At 42.2% G+C, this 20,905-nt stretch overlaps 2 protein-coding genes across 2 annotated transcripts in view; one reads left to right on the plus strand and one right to left on the minus strand.

The window, feature by feature from the left end:
- LOC143280095 (coiled-coil domain-containing protein 130 homolog) overlaps positions 1-3,731 on the plus strand; it is a 19,914-nt gene extending 16,183 nt beyond the window's left edge. Inside the window, exons 6-7 of the mRNA XM_076584631.1 lie at positions 417-555; positions 2,752-3,731. Coding sequence (XP_076440746.1) covers positions 417-555; positions 2,752-3,335 — 723 coding nt within the window. The 3' untranslated portion in view covers positions 3,336-3,731. The remainder of the gene's footprint in view (positions 1-416; positions 556-2,751) is intronic.
- Positions 3,732-9,401: 5,670 nt separating this feature from the next.
- LOC143280096 (uncharacterized) lies at positions 9,402-13,169 on the minus strand. Its single transcript, XM_076584632.1, has 2 exons — positions 13,045-13,169; positions 9,402-10,741 (listed from the first exon to the last, which is right to left on the minus strand). The coding sequence occupies exon 2, from the start codon at positions 10,739-10,741 to the stop codon at positions 9,833-9,835; it is 909 nt and encodes a 302-aa protein (XP_076440747.1). The 5' UTR covers positions 13,045-13,169; the 3' UTR covers positions 9,402-9,832.
- Between the last annotated feature and the right edge of the window lie 7,736 nt (positions 13,170-20,905).

Here is a 20,905-nt window from a genome sequence, read left to right on the forward strand (position 1 = left end):
CATGGGGTCATTTGCACAACAGGCCCGCCTACCTGTGTAAAGTTGATGGAGGCAGGATATTTGATGTGAGCATTTTATCTTCTGTATACATATATACATGAGGGGGGGTTCAGGCACTTGCAGGTCTGCACATATGCTGACTTAAAAGATAATATAAAATCTCCAGATAATAAAAATATCCACTCTTAACCCACCAGGCACACCGAAACCTGGGATCATTATCAAATCTGGAAACTCGGGTGAGAATCCAGCAATAAAACCATTTGGCCATTGTACCCAAAGAGGTCATTGTTTTAGAGAGCTGAGATGGGCTGAAGCAATTCATACTCGAGTATAGCTGATGTTTTTATGTGAACTTATGTTTTATTCTATTGCACTCAAAATGATACAGCAACAAATTGTGCATGTATGTGCAGGAAGAAAAGAAGCAGATAGCTGTTGCCATAGCAGCCGACAAAGCTTTGCTGGACAAATCTTCTCTGGACATTGAACTGGTCCCTGAAAACGAGAGTGATCGCAAATTGGCCAGCCTAATGAAGTACTCTGTCACAACATGTAAGCCCTTCTTTGACCTATGTGTGTGTGTTTCTCTGTGTGTGTGTGAGTCTGTGTGTGTGTGTGTACTTACTTACGCCTCAAAATTTCAAGTGGACTCCTGGTTTGGTTGATTTGTACCTGTATTAGCACACACTGATAACTTGTAAACAAATCCAGGAAAGCACAAAGAGTGTGAAACATATTAAAATTGGAATGTTTTATTTTATAGCTGCGATAGGGCCCCTTCGTCTAATTCTGTTGTCTGCCTTGTGACTGAGAAGAAACTGGGTCAGGCACCATTTTTGACATGCACTGTTCACATGAATCAGTCACTGCAAAAATAACTCTCCTGCTCGCGTGCACAGCAACACACACTGCATTTATTGGTTGCAGTGGAGAATGGAAAGGTCAGTTAAGATATTCTTAGCATATAATGTCATTATGCAAATTAGGTGCCACTCCAAAAAGTAAAAACTATCTAAGGCCCTGATCAGAGCCCTTCGTCTCAAACAGTTGTAAATAGTGGGACCACGATCAGTGCCCTTCGATCAAAATGAGTTAATTTTATTTGACTGATCAGTTCATCCAAGTACCATGCATGCACGCATATGTAAGCATTCTATCTTTTTTCTCCCTCTCTCTCATGTACCCACACCATCTGAAATCTGCTGAGCAAGGTTTATAAACAGTTTGTTCTGGCACTTCTTGAATTAAGAACAATTAATATATTTTTTCCTGGTATTAGTTTTTTTATGTTTAGGGACACAGTATGCAAGAGAAGTTGTAAAACACCACAAATGAAAAGTTGAAAGGCAAGAATCTCAGCAGACAAGGAGAGAAAAAAAAAATGAAGAAGAAAAAGATGGGGGTAGGCAGAGCTCTGCTGGTAGCAAGTCATGGGGAAGGCCGAATGACATCCTGTCCAAGTAGCATTGTGATTGCATGAATGATTGGACAAAATCAGTTGGTGTTGGAGATTTTCCACCCACGGTGCACAGGAAAGGTTGAAATAATTTTTTAATTAACCCCTTGGCTGCCTATATGACAAGATAACTCGTCATCGCAAGCATGTACGCTTCGCTGCCACAATGACGAGATAACTCATCATCGAAATATTCTGACTTTTCCCTGGTTTGCATTCAGTTCGTTGACAAAAATACCGGTAGCTTTAGTTTGGGGAATCTTTCTAGATTCTATTCATAGCTACAAACACCATCTACATCATGAGGCAGTCCTTTTTTTTTTCTTTTTTTTTTTTTAATGTTTTGGTTGGGTTACTGTAGCAGTGTTTGCCTGGCTCCTTTCCTCGCTTGCTCAACAAAATGTCTCACTGACGCTGTGCTCAAGACATGCGATCGTGGGGAACTAAATCAACCAAGATTGTTTTCTTTAGCTGATGCTCAGAAAGAATTGAAGCGTAAATTCGAAGAAGACAGTGATGAACATTTATAGGACGATTTGATAGGAAATAAAGGGAGCAATCAAGAGAGTGGCCAAGATACGACTACCAGTGAGTGATGCCGGCTACACAGCTGTAGCAGCCGACAGAATATGACCGAATTATTAGCAGGACACAGTGTGAACGATTTTCTTGGCACTCTGCCAACGCGATCTGATGTGAACCGGATAAAGTGACCGTGTGAGAGGGGTGAAGTGGAGGGGGGATTGGGGGGGGTGGGGGTGGAGACAGTGGGGGCGTGGCCTCACATCCATATTACCACTTGAAGGAGTCACAATGCATTGTGTATCTATCTCTTTTAAAAAAAAAAATGTATTGTGGTTGTTCTGGTATGATTTTGTGTGCACAGATATCTATTTGTCCAGAAAATATGATATTTAGTGCAGATTACCTGACTTATGTTTGTAATGAACAAGTTGAAAATTTGACAGAAACAAAACACTGATTTCAAAACAACAGCATGTCACTAAAAATATATAAAATGGGAAAATATCATGAGTTTTGTATTCTTTATTCATTTACCTTTCAGAAAATATATACTTTTATGGGTCTTTCTCCAATAACAAAGAGCACAGAATTTTTGGAAAATTTATACCCTTTTTTTTATAAAAAAAAACAACCCTGGCAAATAGATTTCACTTTAATCTTATTTTCCTGGCAGCAAAAGGGTCAGTATTTGGAAAACTTTAGGCTGAAGTCTTAGGTCACACATGCAGAGTTATTCAATGATTAATTTTATGCACTTGTTTCCACAGCTTTTGATGAAAACCAGCAGAAGAGGAGGAAGGCCATTGAGAATAAACCTCTTTTCTCCAAGTCCTTGCCTGCCTGCACTCTCACCCCAAAGTCAGACAACTCCTTCAGCAGGCGAGCATTGATCAAACACAAATTGGGCCTTCACCTGTCGTCACCAAAAGTGGAGCACACACTGAACGGCTCTGCGTTGAAGGGACTGGTGAAGAGTGTGCGTAAAAGTGCCACTTCCACGACGGCAGCTTCAGGAGGGACAGACAGCAGTCACACTTCACCATCAGCCTCTGAAGATCCATTGGCTGGCCACATGACTGCGGTTAGCCCTGCTTTGGAAGCTGAACAGCTGATCTCTGAAGACCAGGCTGACAGAACTGAGACAGAGGAAAAGACTGATACTAGAGAGCTTGTTGAACTGGAGGAAGTGAAATCAGTAACCAGCGCTGATTCATCCAGTATTAGGAGGTCCAGTGGTGTGGAGACTTCTTTGAGCACTGACGCTAGCGAAGAAGAAAAGACCGCCTTAGCCGCTCTTATGGCGTCCTATTCGGATAGTGAGTCATCTGGCAGTGGTGCAGAAAATGTTTAGCAATAACACTGTGTGTGTGTGTGAGAGTGTGTGTGTAAAGGCCATGTGTGGGTTGTGGAAAGATGAAAGCTAATCATAATAAATCAGGGAAATGCTTTTTTTTGTTTTAGTTATGAGAGTGAAACTTGTTTAGGAATATTGGAGCAAGGATTGTTCTTCAGTACCACTGTATTGTAACTTATGTCATGGTGTATATATTAGCACTGAAATTCATGCAATATATTAGCACTGAAATTCATGCAAGAGGACACTTAGAATTTCCCTTATCTTGGATGTCAGTATTTTCACATTGACAAAAAAAATTGGACATCTGATAAAAGCTATGTGATATGCATAAAGTCTTGGTGATAAATCTACAACCTCTTGAATAAAACTTTAAAGACTAAAACAGTAAAAGCTCTCTGCTTATGCGTTTATGTTTTGTAATGCTCTGTTCTTCCATGACATGACCAACATCAGTTTACTGATAAACCTGTTAAGTCAGTGCATGCTAGATATTTTCATGTTTCTGTAATCCACTGAATCATTACATGGATTACTGAATCTTGAATTTGCATATTTTATTTTCTGCATAAGTTTTCACATGAAGGGGGTTCAGGTACAAGCAGGTCTGCAGACACATGTTTGGAGATTACTTATCTGGCACTTACTGCCTATTACGCCCTGTGGCATGTAGGTAAGCTGCTCTTGTCTGTTTGGGACCAGTCTCAGAATTGGTAGCCCAGGTTTGCTTCAGGATCTTGAGTTCTCCTTGGACTGTTTTGTGTCAGGTGTTATTTTGGCCTTCTTCTCTTACGTCACTGGTGTCCAGTGGAGGTCCATCCAAGTGGCATTACCGTGCCCTCTTAGTATGATCCTGTCCAATCAAATGTTCAAAGCCTTCTCAAAATGATGGTCTCTTGACAGCACTAGGCAAGTAATTGTTGACTGAGGTTTTTTTCATGTGGAAGGTTGACAACTTTGCTAGATCACTCTCAGTCATCATCCAGCATTCTGAGCCCCAGAGCTGTGTGGAAAGTTCACAACTGATATATTCTCAACTTGGTGTTGTTGCTGTACTGGCGAGATTTCAACACATTATCCAGCATTCTGAATGTGATTCTGGCCTTGCTGAGACAACCCTTGATGTCACTGCCATCTCCCCAATCATGTCTGAGTGCAGCCCAGGTACACAAACTGTTTAGTTGACGGCAGATCTGTTTGGTTTACTTGGATTAGTGAAGGTTTTGGAATATTAAGTGCCGTCAACTCCAGTTTCTTCTAGCTGATCCTCATGCCTATTTGTTGTGCAGAGTTGCAAGGGCAGGTTGTCTTCTCTTTAGTGTGGGAGACCAGAGGCCAGTTTCACGATGGGTTCTTAGCATTTAAGAACATTGTTGTGGCGGAAAAACGTTTGTAGCAACAAAATTTGTGTTTCATGACAGCTACATAGAGGGATTTTGTTCGTTTATGTGTTTTTAACTTCAGAGGTGGTCCCCCCACTCCCACCACATACTGTGTTCACAGCAACATGGAAAGCACAGCTGCTTGTTATTATCAGCAACCAGTGTGTGTCTGTGGCAGTCTGAACACAGGTTAGGTGTGTGTGAGCCAGGACTACTCAGAAAAAGAAGGGATGGCTAACAGCGTGCTGCTCTGCTACTTTTTGAGAAGGAGATTTCTCAGAGCACGGCATGTTTTCTGTGGTATCTCCACAATCCATTTGACTCTTATGATATTCAAATGTTTATACATTTTTGTTTTCCCTGCAAACACACTCATACACGCACATACACACACCAGTACATACACACCAGTACACACACATGCACACAAACACACCTTGGCATGCACATACGCTGAAATGTATTGAGTTTGACTGCATGTGATTATCACAACAGAACAATTAACCATTTCAGCCTTGGGGAGTTTACAACATCAGAAGGCTTCCATGCCATATTGATGCAAAAAAAAACCCAGAATATATATGTATATATTTTTTTTTTTTTTCAAATACCGTTTGGACACATCTGGAAATACTATCAAAGTTACTTCCCTTCCTTTGCTGTTCATGAGGGAAACTAAATGAGACAAATTTTGATGCCAGAGCAATGCTTGGGTGCAAGGCTGAATGAGTTGATAATCGTAACACTGTTCATACTGATCAGCAGGAGAAGAAAACTAAATTGAAATTCACAGTTGAGTGCATTTTAATCATACAATAAATGATTGTGTGTGTGTGTCTGTGCAGATTTGTTTGATGAGTTGTGCCATGATGTCTTTATGCAGTGAGCGTATACTTTGGTTTATTTTATTATTTTGTACTTTAGTGAGTGTATACTTTAGTTTATTCTATTATTTCATACTCTGCTGTCAGTGAGGTTTGTTGTTCATGTAAAGAGCTTTGATCTCTATTTGAGAAAAAGCACTGAGCAAGCATTCATTATAACTATTACTATTATTTAGTGAAGACCCTACACATCTTTTAAGTAATCAGTTATGTATAATTATTTCATAACGTTTTATTCAAAACAGACAGGCTTAATCGTAAAGATAAATAAATTGATAAGTTAATGATGACAATAACATACAATAACAGACATCAAGTGCTGTGCAGTAGAGAGCAACAGCATCATGGAACTCAGTCATTTCTCCCCCTACCCCGTATCGTTTCTTCTAGCTTTCCCTCCCCCATCCCTGTTATTCTTCTTACTCTTTTTATGATTACTCTGTCCCTCGTATCTCAGCTTCACCCCCACACCCTTCCCTCCATACCACTTTCTCTTCCCCCTTTACGTACTCTTAACATAAAGTGAGACCCAGCGCCACCCTGGTGTGGAAGTCCGCATCCACCCTTTCAGGAAGAAAGTGACCATCGTTTATAACATTCGTTCAGTGCAGATAAACCAACACATAGGCATGAGGGTCGCATGTATGTGTGTGTGGGAGCGATAACTTAGGGGAGAGACAGGAAAGAAAGCATATTAAAATGTATGCAGGCAAAATGGTGTTTTTTTTTACAGAAATGAATCGAACACATACACTGAATTGAGTCATACATGCATTTTTTTCCACTTGTGTGAATTGACAGTTGAGCCAGTCTGCCATTCGTTGCTGCCATTTCAACACAGAGCCTGTATGTACTTCTTGGGTATGTTGATGGACTCTTATGGCGTCCTATTTGGATAGTTCCATAGCACGTTTTCAGGAATCAATGAAACAATAGAAAGGTTCAGGATTCACTGAAGTAGTTTTTCATGTTAGCTTCTGGTGCAATAGAGGATTGCGCTGTGGACTGACAACTGGGAGGACGCAGAATCAAGCCCCAACAAAGGTAGAATTTTTTCGGCCTTTTTCTGGCTCCTGTGGCCAGACTTTGAATGTGCCATTGGTCTACTGAAATGAAAAACTGCCTGGATGAGTGTTTGGGAGTGATGCTCAGATTTCACGACCAACACTAAAGGAGTCTGTATCTCTTGGTTCTGGTTGATGCCGAGATATAATCCCTTAATTATTCAATGAAGTGTCATGCACAGCCTAGTCAGGTAGTCCCCAACTTGAAGGGTCCTCCATATCAGTAATGTGTCATCATAAAAGACGACTAAATTGTCTCTCATTCTGGTGTCTTTCATGCCATGCTCTTATGACTTGAGATGTGTTTCTTAATTGCGAGCATGCTTGCATGCTAGTGACGAGGGCCAGGAGTACATGCGCAACGAAACGAATGCAAGGTGGGGAGTAGGCTACCTAGCTTTGACTCGTGAGAACCTAGCCACTCTTGCCACAAAGTGGAAAAAGAAACACACCTTCCTAGCGTCTCTAGAGAATCTTGCCTTGCGTGTAAGAAATGCACCTTGTCCGCTGTCTCCACCCCCACATCTATGCCTGTAGTGAGGTCCTATCAACAAGCAAGGTAGTGTTCAGTGTTGACAAATCCATGGGAGGGGGGTGTAGTTGTAGGGACATGGTGGCAATGTTCACTTCAGAGGGAATGTTCAGTGTGCCTCTGCAACTAAGCAGTTACTTAGTCAGTTAGGGGCATAAATGGTAGTGTCCTGCATGTCAGATCTGAAAAGGTATTACTGAGCCTCAGTCACTCAGCAACAATGCAGGATTTCATCTAAGACTGTTTGTTCCCTGGTTCTATCTAGGCTTGACTACTTAATTCTTTGCTTTGGATGGCCCAACTACTTGTTATGCTATTCATGAATTTGTAGCACAGGAGAGAGAAAAAAAAAGAACAGATGATAGAAACAAATTCTTTCTCTCCTGTGCTACAAATTTATGAATGACATGTCTCCGAGCTTCTGTGTTACTACTATCTCTGACCATAAGACATTTGTGTCTGTGCTCTGACAGTCTTTTAAAAATTCCCCCTACAGAACCAAATTGTAAAAGTTTGTATGGAAAACACACCTCTTTTTTCCAGATTTTTTTCCTCACGGAATGCAGTCCTGTTTCCTGTCAACCATTCTGTTTCTTGCCCTTCTTTTAAAACCTCTTTGAAAATCTTTTTCCAGCCATTCAAATCAGTAACAAACTTCCTGTCTTCACTGATATTATTGTTTCTGTTCTTCAAACATGCACATATTCTATACCTTGAGCAGCCAAGGTGTGCTTGTATGTGTGTGTCTGCATTTTGTATTGAGTATGTTTGTGAGTTGAGGTGGAGTGGGAGGATTTTGTGCATGGAGGTGTATTGCAAGGGTTTTTAGTATGCATATGCCATTGTGCTTTTCATTGTCGACACTCAGGGCTTTTGCATGTGATTGCGTGTACCAATTGTCCTCTTAATATTATCATTAGTGGCGTTGGGTTGTGTAGTACAAACCTGGGCATGGTGAGGAGGAGTAATGCCTCAGAGAGTGGTGCAGATGACGGTGAAAACTTATTTACATGCACATCTCGTAAAACTATTTTTGTTTCTATTTGAGCAGGAAAATGCCTGGGGGAAAAAAAAAATCACTAAGATTTTGTGTATGTGCATGCAAGTTGATCATATAGTGGCGGACATTTTGGGAGGGGTTAGCAAATAAAATAAGGTCAATATCATATTTATATGCATGCGTGCATGCCAGTGAATGTTGGCGTTGGCATTACGTGTGTTCGTCTAATTATCTCAAAAATTGTTAGTGGTGTGAGCATGTTCATGTGTGGGTGTTTATGCATGTCATTATTACTGAAGGGCAAATGTGTGTGCATGTGTATGATCACATGTGTATGTTTCAAGATGTCTGTCACTGCAAGACAGTCCAAACAATGGTAATAAATTTGTAAATAACAAAATTCTTTTCTTTTAATAAATTTTCGTTGTGTAATCCTATATACATGTTTAAAAAAAGTTTCTGATTTGGTGTAATTGACACTGCACTTAATGCTAACTACCTATCATTGAAGACTAAGCCTGCAATTAGTATAGATGTTAATGAAGGGGATGTAAAAAGCTTTTCCTCAGAAGTTACTGAAAATCACCAAAGCACTACCCACTGTCTCCTGTCAAATTCGGGTTGAACATTCAAGCTAACCTGCATTGTTGAGCCAATTGTGTTTTTCAAAGCTGTGTCTCAAAATAGCTGTGAAATAAAAAGTAGTTTCTAGCTTGACTGATATCAATTAGAATTTTTTTGGAACGAGGTTTAGCACTGTGAGCTCCACAATGATCAAAGAAGGAAATTTTCTATCTAAAATTACGTTTAAATGACATACTTACCGTGACCCAACTAGTGCAGACTCCAGCAGGGGTCTGACATTCCTGTCCTGTGCAAACTACTATCCGCCTATGTGGAGAAAAAGAGCAACTGCGGCCGATAACCTCCCGAAAGTGGGTAACCTCCCCTTTGTCCCGCTAGCTAGCGCCCTCTTTTGACATGAAATTTTGTGTAAAAAAAACAAGGGCACTTAGTTATATCCAGACAGGATTTAACAGGTGCCTTTTCCATTGGATTAATGTTAACATTTCATTTTCAGTTAAGAATTTCAACCCTTTTTTTCTTCAATCAATCCCTTCCTTCTCTTGGTTCTCTCTCACACATGTACACACACATACAAGCTTCCACCACATTAAGAAAAGAAAAAAAAGCTTTTTTTTTTTTTTTTTTTAATAGACATTTTTGTTTCACACATGTGGTCTAAATCGCAAGTCAGATGCAGTAATGATTGCCCAGTCACGATGACAAGTCCCCAAATGAGCAATATATAGAAATACACATAGCAAGACCATGTGATCTTGTGCCTCAAGGTATAAATGACTACACTCATGCATCCAAGATTCATCTCATGAGAAGCACAGTCACTGATACAATCCAACAAATTCTCATCAACAACATCAGACAGATGTATATAACAAGAAAATGTAAAACAACCATAAAATACCTGAGCTAAGTTGGAAACGACAAGTAACACGAGTTCCAAGTTCAGGGACCTGTGTTAAAAAAGGAGGTCTTCATTCAGAGTCTGAGTTGACTTGTGGACTTTCTATTTTTGCGGGGCTGGGGACTACAGAGCTAGGACTACCATGTTTACTGCTTCAGACGCCACTGCACATAGACGGCCTTGAAGCTGTCAAATCCAGCCAGCACACCAGCACCAGCAACACCTCGCAGGATGTTGGCACCAGCTCCCTTCATCATGGACATGAAGCCCTCATTCTTCATGATCTGTACAGCGCAGTCAATGGAGCCCTTGTACTTGACAGCCTGGCCAGAGGTCATCATCATGCGTCGTCGGATGGTGTCAATGGGGTAGGACAGCAGGCCAGAGGACACGGTCACGGCGTAGCCCAGCAGGAAGGACATGAAGACGTTGGCGTCTTCACCCAGCATCAGAGGCTTCAGGGAGTCGTACAGGCCGAAGTAGAAACCACGGTATACAACAATACCCACGCAGGAGATGACAAATCCTCTGTAGAGACCAACAATGCCATCAGACTTGAGGGTCTTGGTGTAGACATCAATCAGACCGTTGAACTGACGCTCACCGCCACCCTTTCCGGCAGCCTTGGCGTCGTTGGCCAGACGGGTACGTGCATAGTCGAGGGAGTAGACGAAGCACAGGGACAGGGCACCAGCAACACCACCAGAGAAGATGTTCTTGGTGAACTTCACGGTGTAGCCCTCATTGGGGGAGGACTTGAACATGGCCTTGACCTTGTCTTTGAAGGCAAAGTTGAGGGCCTGTGTGGGGAAGTATCGTAGACAGTTGGCCAAGTTACCACGCCAGAAGGGGAGGAGGCCCTCCGAGCGGAAGGTGCGCGCAGTGCAGTCGATCACCCCCTTGTAGGGTTCTGACAGACGGCCAGCCTTGATCATCTCATCTTGGTTCTGCACCAGCAGCTTGATGCGCTCGATGGGAGCAGCTGCTGTTTTGGAGATGACAGCAGCAGCACCTGACAGGGCAAAGTTCTCAGCAAACCCAAGTTTCTTGGACATCTGGAACAGCAAAGATTTGGATACATCAGTGTTCATTATTATTTTAGTACCTCACAGACGGTAAAACATCAACTTCAGCTTTATATACAGTGTCACAAGTCTGAACAGTTCATGCACAAAATGGAATCCTGAGCTATGACAATATGAATATGTGGCAACTCACATCCCCAAATCATGAGAATCTGGGTAAAGGCTTGGAATCTGTACCTTCTTATAATCTTATAAGAATCTTTAGATGTTTTCCTTAACTCTGAATGTACTTGATCAGTTTTATAGTTCCTCAGGCTGCCGACATCACATGCACCCAGACATCACAACATGAGATAATACCACACAAGGAAAAAGGTAAGGCCTTTTGTTTCATGCAGGTAGATTTGTCTAACATGCTCAGAATTCCATGTGCTAACAATTTTACTCTGACCAACTTCTGATAAATGAGGTGTGAATTATCAGAAACTGTAACACAGCAATAAACACAAGGAGCACATAGTTCTGTCAGATGAGATGGCAATATGCTGCTGGCTTGTTTTCACATAGTGTAATTTTGATTTGTACCTGTCCACATAAGTATGCAATACTGGACCAGTGGAATGATTTATTTGCCCCAGGTACAAATCAACATGCCATCCTGAATCTTCTGTACACACATGCATACACACACACACACATGCATGAATCTGATAGAACCAGAGCAAAAACGATTCTTATTGCCAGTAATCTATTCTGTATTCTGGGGCTCAGATTGTGAAAAGGCTTTCAATAATCACTTAACTGAAAATGTAGAGGATTTATCGTTACATCTTCTGAATGATGGTAGTGTTACTAGAAGCCCTGGTATGTCGCAACACAGAGCAACAACAGACCTCTAATTTCCCTGTAATTACTCCTGAATGAAGTCAAGAGTCAGTTATCAAGGACATCTAGGCAGCAAGTATGAATATATATTTCAGTAAAAACTGGCAATGTTCTTTTTGTTATTGCTCTTGATGACATTCAAATGGAAAATTGACAGCTCACGCGCTAAATTAATGGAAGCAGTTCTGTCTGCTGTTGACGTGCCTACATTCCTAAAAGTAGTCCAGTAAATTCAGACATTCAGGCAATATTTGTTGGAATAATTTTATAAATAATGCAGGAAGCAAAAAAGTTAAAATCAAGGCCAACAAAGTAGCAAATCACACCAGTGCTAAAACACCAGTGAACTGGAAAGAATGTTCTTTTTAATGAAACATGTTCCGTCAAACCACATAAGTATCCAAGTTTCTTCATGCGTGGTGTGAACTGACATATTTGTTGTGATCATGAAAAACAGCCCAACATGCACCAATTCCAACAAAATCAGTGACTTGATGTTGGTAATAAACTAATTAAAAGGAAATTTACATGCACAATCAAAAGGTCATTCTATCACTGTATCAGGCAATGTTCAGTGTACATGATGTAGATGAATGCTGTATTGGCGAAGGTCAAAGGATCATTCGTAAGGCCCTCTATTTGTCCAAGGTTGTGGCTATCAGTCAAAGGTACACAATCTGTAGCTTTGTTACTTGTAAAAACGCTGAACATTCTGTAAGTGCTTTTACATCTCTGCTCATCTGTGATCAGGCCAAGTGATCATGATTCTCATCACTTTGACTTTGAAATTCTGACTGCGACATCTAATTAAAAACAGACCACGAATTTCGTCTTCCACGATCGAAATAATTTCCGATTTTGGTGACTCTTACGATGTTGGAAAACTGAAAAATAAATGATCCTCTCACAGCTTATACCTAGCCATCACAAGATCACATGTACCTCTTTTCCGACAAACATATGAATATATCAGTAATTTGATAGAAAAAAAATGCTGCTTTTACTTCAATCCACACAACGGCCTATATATATATATATCTGCTGTATTATGATCTTGAAAATGGTTCGGCATGGGTTTGTAGCCCAGCTGGCCTTTGACCTTCGCCTTCTCGCACTTGTGAGACCGGTTCCTTCAATCAATATTCATCAAATGGAAACAAACCCCCCCAAAAAAAAAATTTTTAAACCGCACGAAAAAAATTTACTAAGCAAAACAATTTCTGCCGTTTTAAAATTTAAATTGGCATTACAATCAGTGGTCAACTGGACTTCGCCACTCCCTGAACCATCTGACCGGAATGCCTTTGAACCAAACGGATTCCTATGAAATCAGCAGTTCTGCCGGTCGACTACTAAAACAAGCACAAATAAAGAAACCTGGGAGCAGTTCGCCAGTTTACTTGATTTCTAAATACATGCACACATGAACTAAATATGGAGACAGTTACCTTGGCTTGTGTTGATGAAACGCTGTCAAAAACTGGAAAATGCTGCCGACTGGCGAGTGAACGACCCACGTTATTCTGTGGACGGCGAAAGAGAGAACACGCTTATAATGATTGGCTACCACGACCATGTGACATCTGACGTCATGTGGTCGAAACTCATTGGATACGACCTAGAGGTCAAAACCCCTGTAACCCTTCAAGCGGAACTGTGTAAAACTCTCAAAAAAGTCTCGAAAGTAGTCAATTGTGCTGCTTCCGTCAGTCGAGTGCTTTTGCAAACTAAATAAGTACATATTAAGAGAAAGGTTAAAAAAATAAAATAAAATAATGTATGTACTGCAAATTTGGTTGTCAGTTGCAGCCTATGGGATACTATTCGTCTCAAAAGGTCTGGGTCAGACTTAGAGTTACCAACAGAGACAATCTGGAAGCAGTTGGATAGGTATGAAGAAAACCAATTCAGAACCGTTGAGTGAATCCCAAAAACATGTTAAGTCTGGAAAGGAGTATGCTGTGGTCTATTGTGTCAAACGCAGCCGACAGATCGAGCAAAGTTAACACAGATAGTTCACCTTCATCAACAGACAGTAACAGGTCATTAACTACTTTCAACAAAGCAGTTTCAGTGCCGATGGGCAGATCTACATGCTGACTGAAAAGAAGAGAACATGTTGTTTAATGCTAAATGGTCTGAATGTTGGGGGAGAACAATTTTTTCAATAATTTTGGACTAAAAGCAAGGCTGGATACAGGGCGAAAACTTCTGAGGTCATTGTGATCCAGAGTGGCTTTCTTTAGCAGGGTCTTAACAAGTGCAGTTTTGTATACATCTGGGAAGACACCAGAAATTAAAGAATCATTTATAATTTTTGTAAGTGCAGGCAAAACAACACCCAAGCACTCATACAGTAGTGGTCTGGGAAGTGGGTCCAGGTCACATGTTTTTGGAGCAGACTTTTTCAACACACTCAGTACATCTGTCTCTGAAACAGGTGTGAAAACAACAAAAGGAACACCTTGAAATTCTTTTCCCAAGGGATGTGACACAAGTGACTGTGAATCCAGTTCTTTCCTGAGGTTAACAATTTTTGAGCAGAGAAAATCTGAAAAGACACTGGGCATTAATGAAAATGGATAGACAGAAGGAAGCAAAGAAGATTTTGTTCTGCCACAAAGCTTATTTGTAATGCAATATAGTTCTTTGCTTGATTTAGCTTCGGAGATCTTGGTGTTGAAAAACAGTCTTCGCTTTGTGCACAAGAAAGGTAACAAAGTTCTTGGCTTTCTGGTAGATTTGTCTGTAGACATTTAAGGATCATGTATATAATAGAATCAATAAAAGTTTACTGTGTGTAATGGAGGCCGGGAAAGAGGTCCAAACTTTAGAACGGCACAACAAACTGAGGTGTAAATAAGACGACAGGCACCGGCTGAAATGTTATCCACATCTCTCTCTCTCTCTCTCTCAGATTCCTCTCGGGGACGTTCTAATTATGTCAAGTCCATCTCCTCCTCTCACTGAGTCCGACTGAGTCCATGTGTGTGCCAGTGCCACGGTGTGCCGTGTCACCGTCGTGTGTGTGTGTGTGTGTGTGTGTGTGTGTGTGTGTGTGTGTGTGTGTGTGTGTGTGTGTGTGTGTGTGTGTGTGTGTGTGTGTGTGTGTGTGTGTCCGCAGTGTCAGTGTGTGCGCCGGCGTCAGTTTGCGCGCGTGTGTGTATTACCAGTACATGTTTATGTGCTGCCGTGCGACTAATCGCGCGAGCATATGTGAGTGAGTCAGTGATCATGAAATGCACACTCATTCATTTGGCTTACTGTACGATTCCAAGCCAATTCAGACTCAAGCTATGGGGCAGGTCCAGTCCGCTGGGATCCGTGACTGGAGCGAAGGGGGGTCAGTGGGAGATGGCTGGGCCCTCCGGGATGGGCACTGGAGGGCCAGGGGGAGGGCGGGGGGGGGGTGGGGGTGGGTGTCAATCGCCGGAAGCCACAATACATGATCTGCCGGCGCCACGGTCAGTCACAGAGACTGGAGGAAGATGATGGGGGTCCGCAGGATCTGCCTTTCTCAACTTCTCGCCGGGAAACGTTTGACGGCTGATTCAAGTGCCGGAGGAGCTGCGTATACATTCCTCTCTGAACAGAAGGGTTGAGTTGCACAAAGACGTGACATTTCTGGCCTGACCCTCGCACCAGCACTGAGTCAGTGGCGGTTCGATCCGAGTCCCCTGTTCCCTGACCTTGATCAGTGTCCTGACCAGACGGTGGTCACATGCTTGATTGAAAACGTTAACTTCATGTTCCTTGCAAGACCGTGGTGATGAGCACAATCATTACCATAGTACACTCTGATCAGTGCCCTTAGTAAGGGATTCCTGGTCACGACTCGAGTTCAGTGTTTCTCACTCTGTCGATCATACTTTCAGCCTCAGCTCCAACTGTCCATCAACTAACTTAATTAGTCCCAAGCTCAGTCACCAATCAACAATCAACATTTGACTGAGGTACAAATCGGAGAATGTCAACCGGGCCGGCGCCGCCGGCCGGAACAAGTGGGCGGCATTTCGACACCATCTAGAAAGCAATTTTTATTTGTAAACAGAATCCACTGAAAGGTGTTCCTCGGGATTTATTTAACTAAAAAGCAAAAACAAACAAACAAACAATTTATAAACAAACAAACAAACAAACAAACAAACAACAGATAAAATGATTGAGAAATGAATGCTATGCAGAGGATGGGCTGAGAACAGACTATAGATGGTGTCACCAGTTTCTGAGTCAGTCGTCTACCGGTTGAATTTAAAGGGCTGATGTAACATTCTCCACAATGTTTTTTTTGTTTTTGTCAGTTGTTTGTTTGTCCAAGTTGGTTTCTGTTTTTGTTGTTGTTCAGTGTTGTTTTTTCTTTCTTTGGTGAGGGGGCGATGGGGTGGAGGGCCGCCGGGGGGTTGCTCAAGCCCGGCAGCCCCATTGTCGCCCGTCTTCACCCATCAGCACAATACGAACTTACTACAGGTCTTAAGCCAAAGGCAGGACCTTTGGTATTGCCTACTCACTGTTTCAAGTTCGTCCGAATGACCTTTGGCACTGGTTGTAAAGGTTTTAATCGGACGCCGATCCCCGGCGGGCCCGCGCCATACACCTGAGTCCGCCTCTCAATGACAAAAGTACGTAGGCCTGTGACCAGGTAGTGCCAGTGTATGCACAAAGTGACCTGCATGTACGAGCGTGAGCAGCAAGCTGCTGTCTTACCGAGTAATGTTCTCTAACTCTTTCCTCCCTCTCCCACCTCTCTCTCTCCCCAACCTCTCTCTCTGTCTTTCTCTCCCTCCCCAGTCTATCTCTCTCTCTCTCTCCCCAGTCTTTCTCCCTCTCCCTTCCCCCTACCCGTCCCCGTCTCTCTATCTCGCTTCCTCTCTCTCCCTTCCCCCAGTCTCTCTCTCTCTCCCCTGTCTCTCTCTCTCCCTCTCTCCTCCCAGTCTCAATCTCTCTTTTCCACCAGTCTCTCTCTCTCGCTCTCTCTCTTTCCCTTTCTCTCTCACCAGTCTCTTTCTCTCTCTCCCTCCTCTCTCTCTCTCCCCAGTCTATGTGTGTGTGTGTGTGTGTGTGTGTGTGGGTGTGTGTGTGTGTGTGTGTGTGTGTGTGTGTGTGTGTGTGTGCGCGCGCGCGCCGGTCAGTGTGTGTGTGTGTGTGTGTGTTATTTTTACCATGCTTATGCCATTATGTAGTATAGTATTCGCATTCCATGACCTTACGTAGCATTGTGTAGTGCATGCAATGACATATTTTATGTAGCTTTGTGTAGTGTAGACCCTGTTTCAGGGCGGGAACTGGATGAAAAAAAGCACGCCAGTACTTATCTATTATCCTCGATAATAAAGAATTTGTCTTGTATCCCTCACCCCCCCCCCCCCTCTCTCTCTCTCAAAGTCGAGTCTTACAGAAGTTAATGATACGACCTCTCAGTGTTATTCACAACCGCCGGTTGGAACCAGACCAGGCAGCCATGCTGTGTTCACACCAGCTATTATCTGTTTTTTTGTCTGGGCCACTGAGGAACCAAATATTTCCTACCTGAACTGAGAGAAGGGGAAGAGGGAGAGTGGGGAGGGAGGGAGAGAGAGAGAAAGAGAGAGAGAGAGAGAGAGAGAGAGAGAGAGAGAGAGAGAGAGAGAGAGAGAGAGAGAGAAAAGGTTGGGGGTAAAAGAGAGTGGCTTCGAGAGAGATCGGGAAGACTGAGAGAGAAAGAGACAGACAGACAGACAGACAGAAAGCAATCAGAACTCAGTTCCAGATCAGAATCACTCTCAGCACACGCAACCAGCGGTGCGGGGTGTAGGTGTTTTTAATGTTGGTGGTGATCACTGAAGATCGCAGCCGGGGAGAGGGGGACTGAGGGGTGTCGTGAGGAGCAGTGAGGTGACTGAGTGGAGGGGTGGGGGGAAGGAGGGCAAGGGTCTGTTCAGTGACAAAACCAAGCGAGTTGTGTACACGGCGACCCAATTTACTTGGCAGTCAAACAACCCGGCACGGTACTGTCACATGGTAGGCTGACGATAGCCTATCTAGTTCATTGTCCTCGGACAATGATGTGCACATACGAGTCCAACACTTAAAAAAAAAAAAAAAAATTCTGACATTTTACAGAACACTAATTACGTAACCGTGAGCGCACGTGCATTAGTCATAAAGTACGCGGCACTTGTTAATATAGTCAGTTCATGATTATAGGAAATCAATCACTCAGCCTTAGTGAGCGTTCAGTGGTCAGACATGTCCGGTCATGATCGATAACTAAACTTACGTGCATGGAAGCGATCGACCTCAGTAGAACAGCTAGCCAAAGGATTTTTCTTTTCGTCAGGGTTTTTTTTTTTTTTTTTTTTTTTTAATTGACGGGCAGTGCAAGACCTTCCTCAGTGTTACTGGTCTTTTTCTTCTTCTTCTTCTTTTTGTTTTTTTTTTTTGTTTTTTTTTGGCACGAGTCTATACGTATATTAAACAATATAATGGCAGGCCGGGGTGCAGCGCTGGCTGATCATATTCGGGTCGGTCGACTCAGACTACGGCGGAACACAAGTTGGCCTTCCGGCGGCGCTTCCAAAGCTGCAACGTGGCTGCTAGGAGCCTCAGGGGGAACCGCCTACTTCATCGCTTGCTAACTGCTCAGTCAGCGCTCTTGTGCCCAAACGGGTGTGCTGTGTAGCTTGTAGCTTTTGCACACTACAGGTGGGTGACAGTGTCACGTGTCGTGAGCGTGTGTTCGGCTGGGCGAGCAGAATTTCTGCTGGGGTGACACAGGCTGACGTCACAACGAAACCAGCTCCGAGTACAGGCACCCGACAGAAATAAATGAAAAAAAGAAAAGAAAAAAAGAAGAATAAAAATTAAAAAATTAAAAAAGAAGAAGAAGGATAAGGCATACGAACGCCAACGTGTTGTTGTTGTTATTCAATTATTATTATTATTATTATTATTATTATTATTATCATTATTATTATTATTTCTTAACTGATAAATTTGCTTCGGTAAATGATTTTGCTTGGGGAGGTGAATTTCATTGACTGAACTGAGAAGAACTGGAAGAGAGAGAGACAGATACACACACACACACACACACACACACACACACACACATATATATATATATATATATACATATATATATATATATATATATATATATATATATATATATAGAGAGAGAGAGAGAGAGAGAGAGAGAGAGATTCAGATTCAGATGGTTTATTCATTTTAGGCCTAGGCCCCTCATGAAGGGGAAAGTGAACAGACAATAATCATATCATTTAAGACATAAGGATCCGGCAAAACAATGCATATCAGGTTAATCAGGAACATTAAGAAGTGAGAATTTCCCTATATCTAAATGCTTTGTAGAAAAACAGAGACAAATTTCGCACAACATCATGGTCACTACAAGACAACAATAGAACCAGTTTGAAGAGACAAGGCTGTCGATAGCATCTAGGTCGAATAAAAGTTTCTCTGATTTCTTTCAGTACTTCACAACAAAGAACAAAATGAACTTCATCTTCTTTTGAACGTTTACACATAGGGCAAATCAAATCAGATTCTTTCACATTTTTGTATATATACCTATGTACAGCCAAATCAGAAATACCCAGTCTAAATCTTGTGATATACTTTATATGTTTATCAAGATTCAGAAGCAAATACAACATGCGAGACACAAAATGTTCTATATATCTCAAACCTTTCACTAGTCGAGATGTGCTGATTCCATTCCTGCCGTCTGCAATCTATTAGACGTTGTCGAAAAGCATTTATAAAACCTACTTCACAGCCTACACCGCCTTGATTCGGCCACCCATGTCCAAAACCATGTTGAGTAAACAGACAGAGGCGCACTTTTGATGCCCAGTTGATTTTACCCCTACTATCCAGTTCATATAACATTTGGAAAGCTTTGTATGGCAGTCTTGAATCTTCCATTTGTAATATTCTTAACCAATAGCGAATACAACTAACTGCAGAGTTAACATATATTGGATATCGATTTGTTTCACCATTTTTTAAATCATTTGGTGTCCGCCTATGTACACCCATAAATCGTTTAACTGCAAATAAATGAACAGACTCACAATGAACAACAGCCTCATCCAAACCCCATAACTGAGAACCATACTGCACAATTGGATGCACTTGTGCATCGAATATTTTGATAATTAACTCAAACGAATTATTATTAAGAACATACAACTTTTGCATTATACGTAATAAAGCATTTTTGGCCCTACTAGCTAGATCTTTGCAAGCAACAAACCGGAAGCTAAGACGAGTAGAAAAAAGAATTCCCAAATATTTGTAAACATTCACCACAGGCATAATGGTACCGTTATAAACCCATCTTTCCCTTGCACCTAAATACCCACCCTTTCGAAAAACAATTATATTACTTTTGGACATGTTGACCTCAGTTTAATTTAAGTGATACAGCTGCCCTATGTAAATTGTTCAGTTGTGTTTGTAAACCAGTAACAGTTTCTGAAAACAAAACCACATGATCAGCCATATATATATATATATATAGAGAGAGAGAGAGAGAGAGAGAGAGAGAGAGAACTTCATCTTTGACTGAGTTGATTATTGTTTCATTGCACTGAGATACACTGAACAGCTATTTCATCTTTGGCCTGGCTGTGGTGTGTGTGTGTGTGTGTGCTCAAACGGTTGAACAGGCGAGGACGGATCGACTAGGCTGCAACTGACGACTGATTTATGCCGGGGGCCCTGGCTGGGTCACTGAGTCCGTCACGTGCTTGGGCGGCACAACTGAACTGAAGGTTCTATGCTGGTCCCGGACTGACTTCACCCCTTCTCAGACAGACACAGACCCCCTAACTAAACTTGAGTCTCCTCCCTCGATACCCGGAACGTTTTAGCCGGCAGCCAGGACTTCACACCTATGCCCGGCAGGCCTTCACTGATCCACTTTTGACAGCCAGCCCCTCCCCCCATACCCCCCTTGGAAATGAAAGCCAGACGGACACACACGAACCAGGATCACCGACAAATAAAACAATTTTCACAGTTCACCGAACCAAGCCTCAAATCTGTGAACAACGTCATGAGTCGGTGGTCGAACTGTGGCTGTGGTTTGTGCCCAGTATCAGTATCAGTATCAGCAGCTCAAGGAGGCGTCACTGCGTTCGGACAAATCCATATACGCTACACCACATCTGCCAAGCAGATGCCTGACCAGCAGCGTAACCCAACGCGCTTAGTCAGGCCTTGAGAAAAACAAAAAAAACAACAACAAAAAACTCTCTCTCTCTCTCTCTCTCTCTCTCTCTCTCTATATATATATATATATAT

This window comes from Babylonia areolata, chromosome 3, assembly GCF_041734735.1.
Source record: "Babylonia areolata isolate BAREFJ2019XMU chromosome 3, ASM4173473v1, whole genome shotgun sequence".
Lineage (NCBI taxonomy): Eukaryota > Metazoa > Mollusca > Gastropoda > Neogastropoda > Buccinidae > Babylonia > Babylonia areolata.

Excerpts from the sequence above, each read along its gene's own strand:
- LOC143280096 (XM_076584632.1), bottom strand. The coding sequence starts at position 10,741 with ATGTCCAAGAAACTTGGGTTTGCTGAGAACTTTGCCCTGTCAGGTGCT.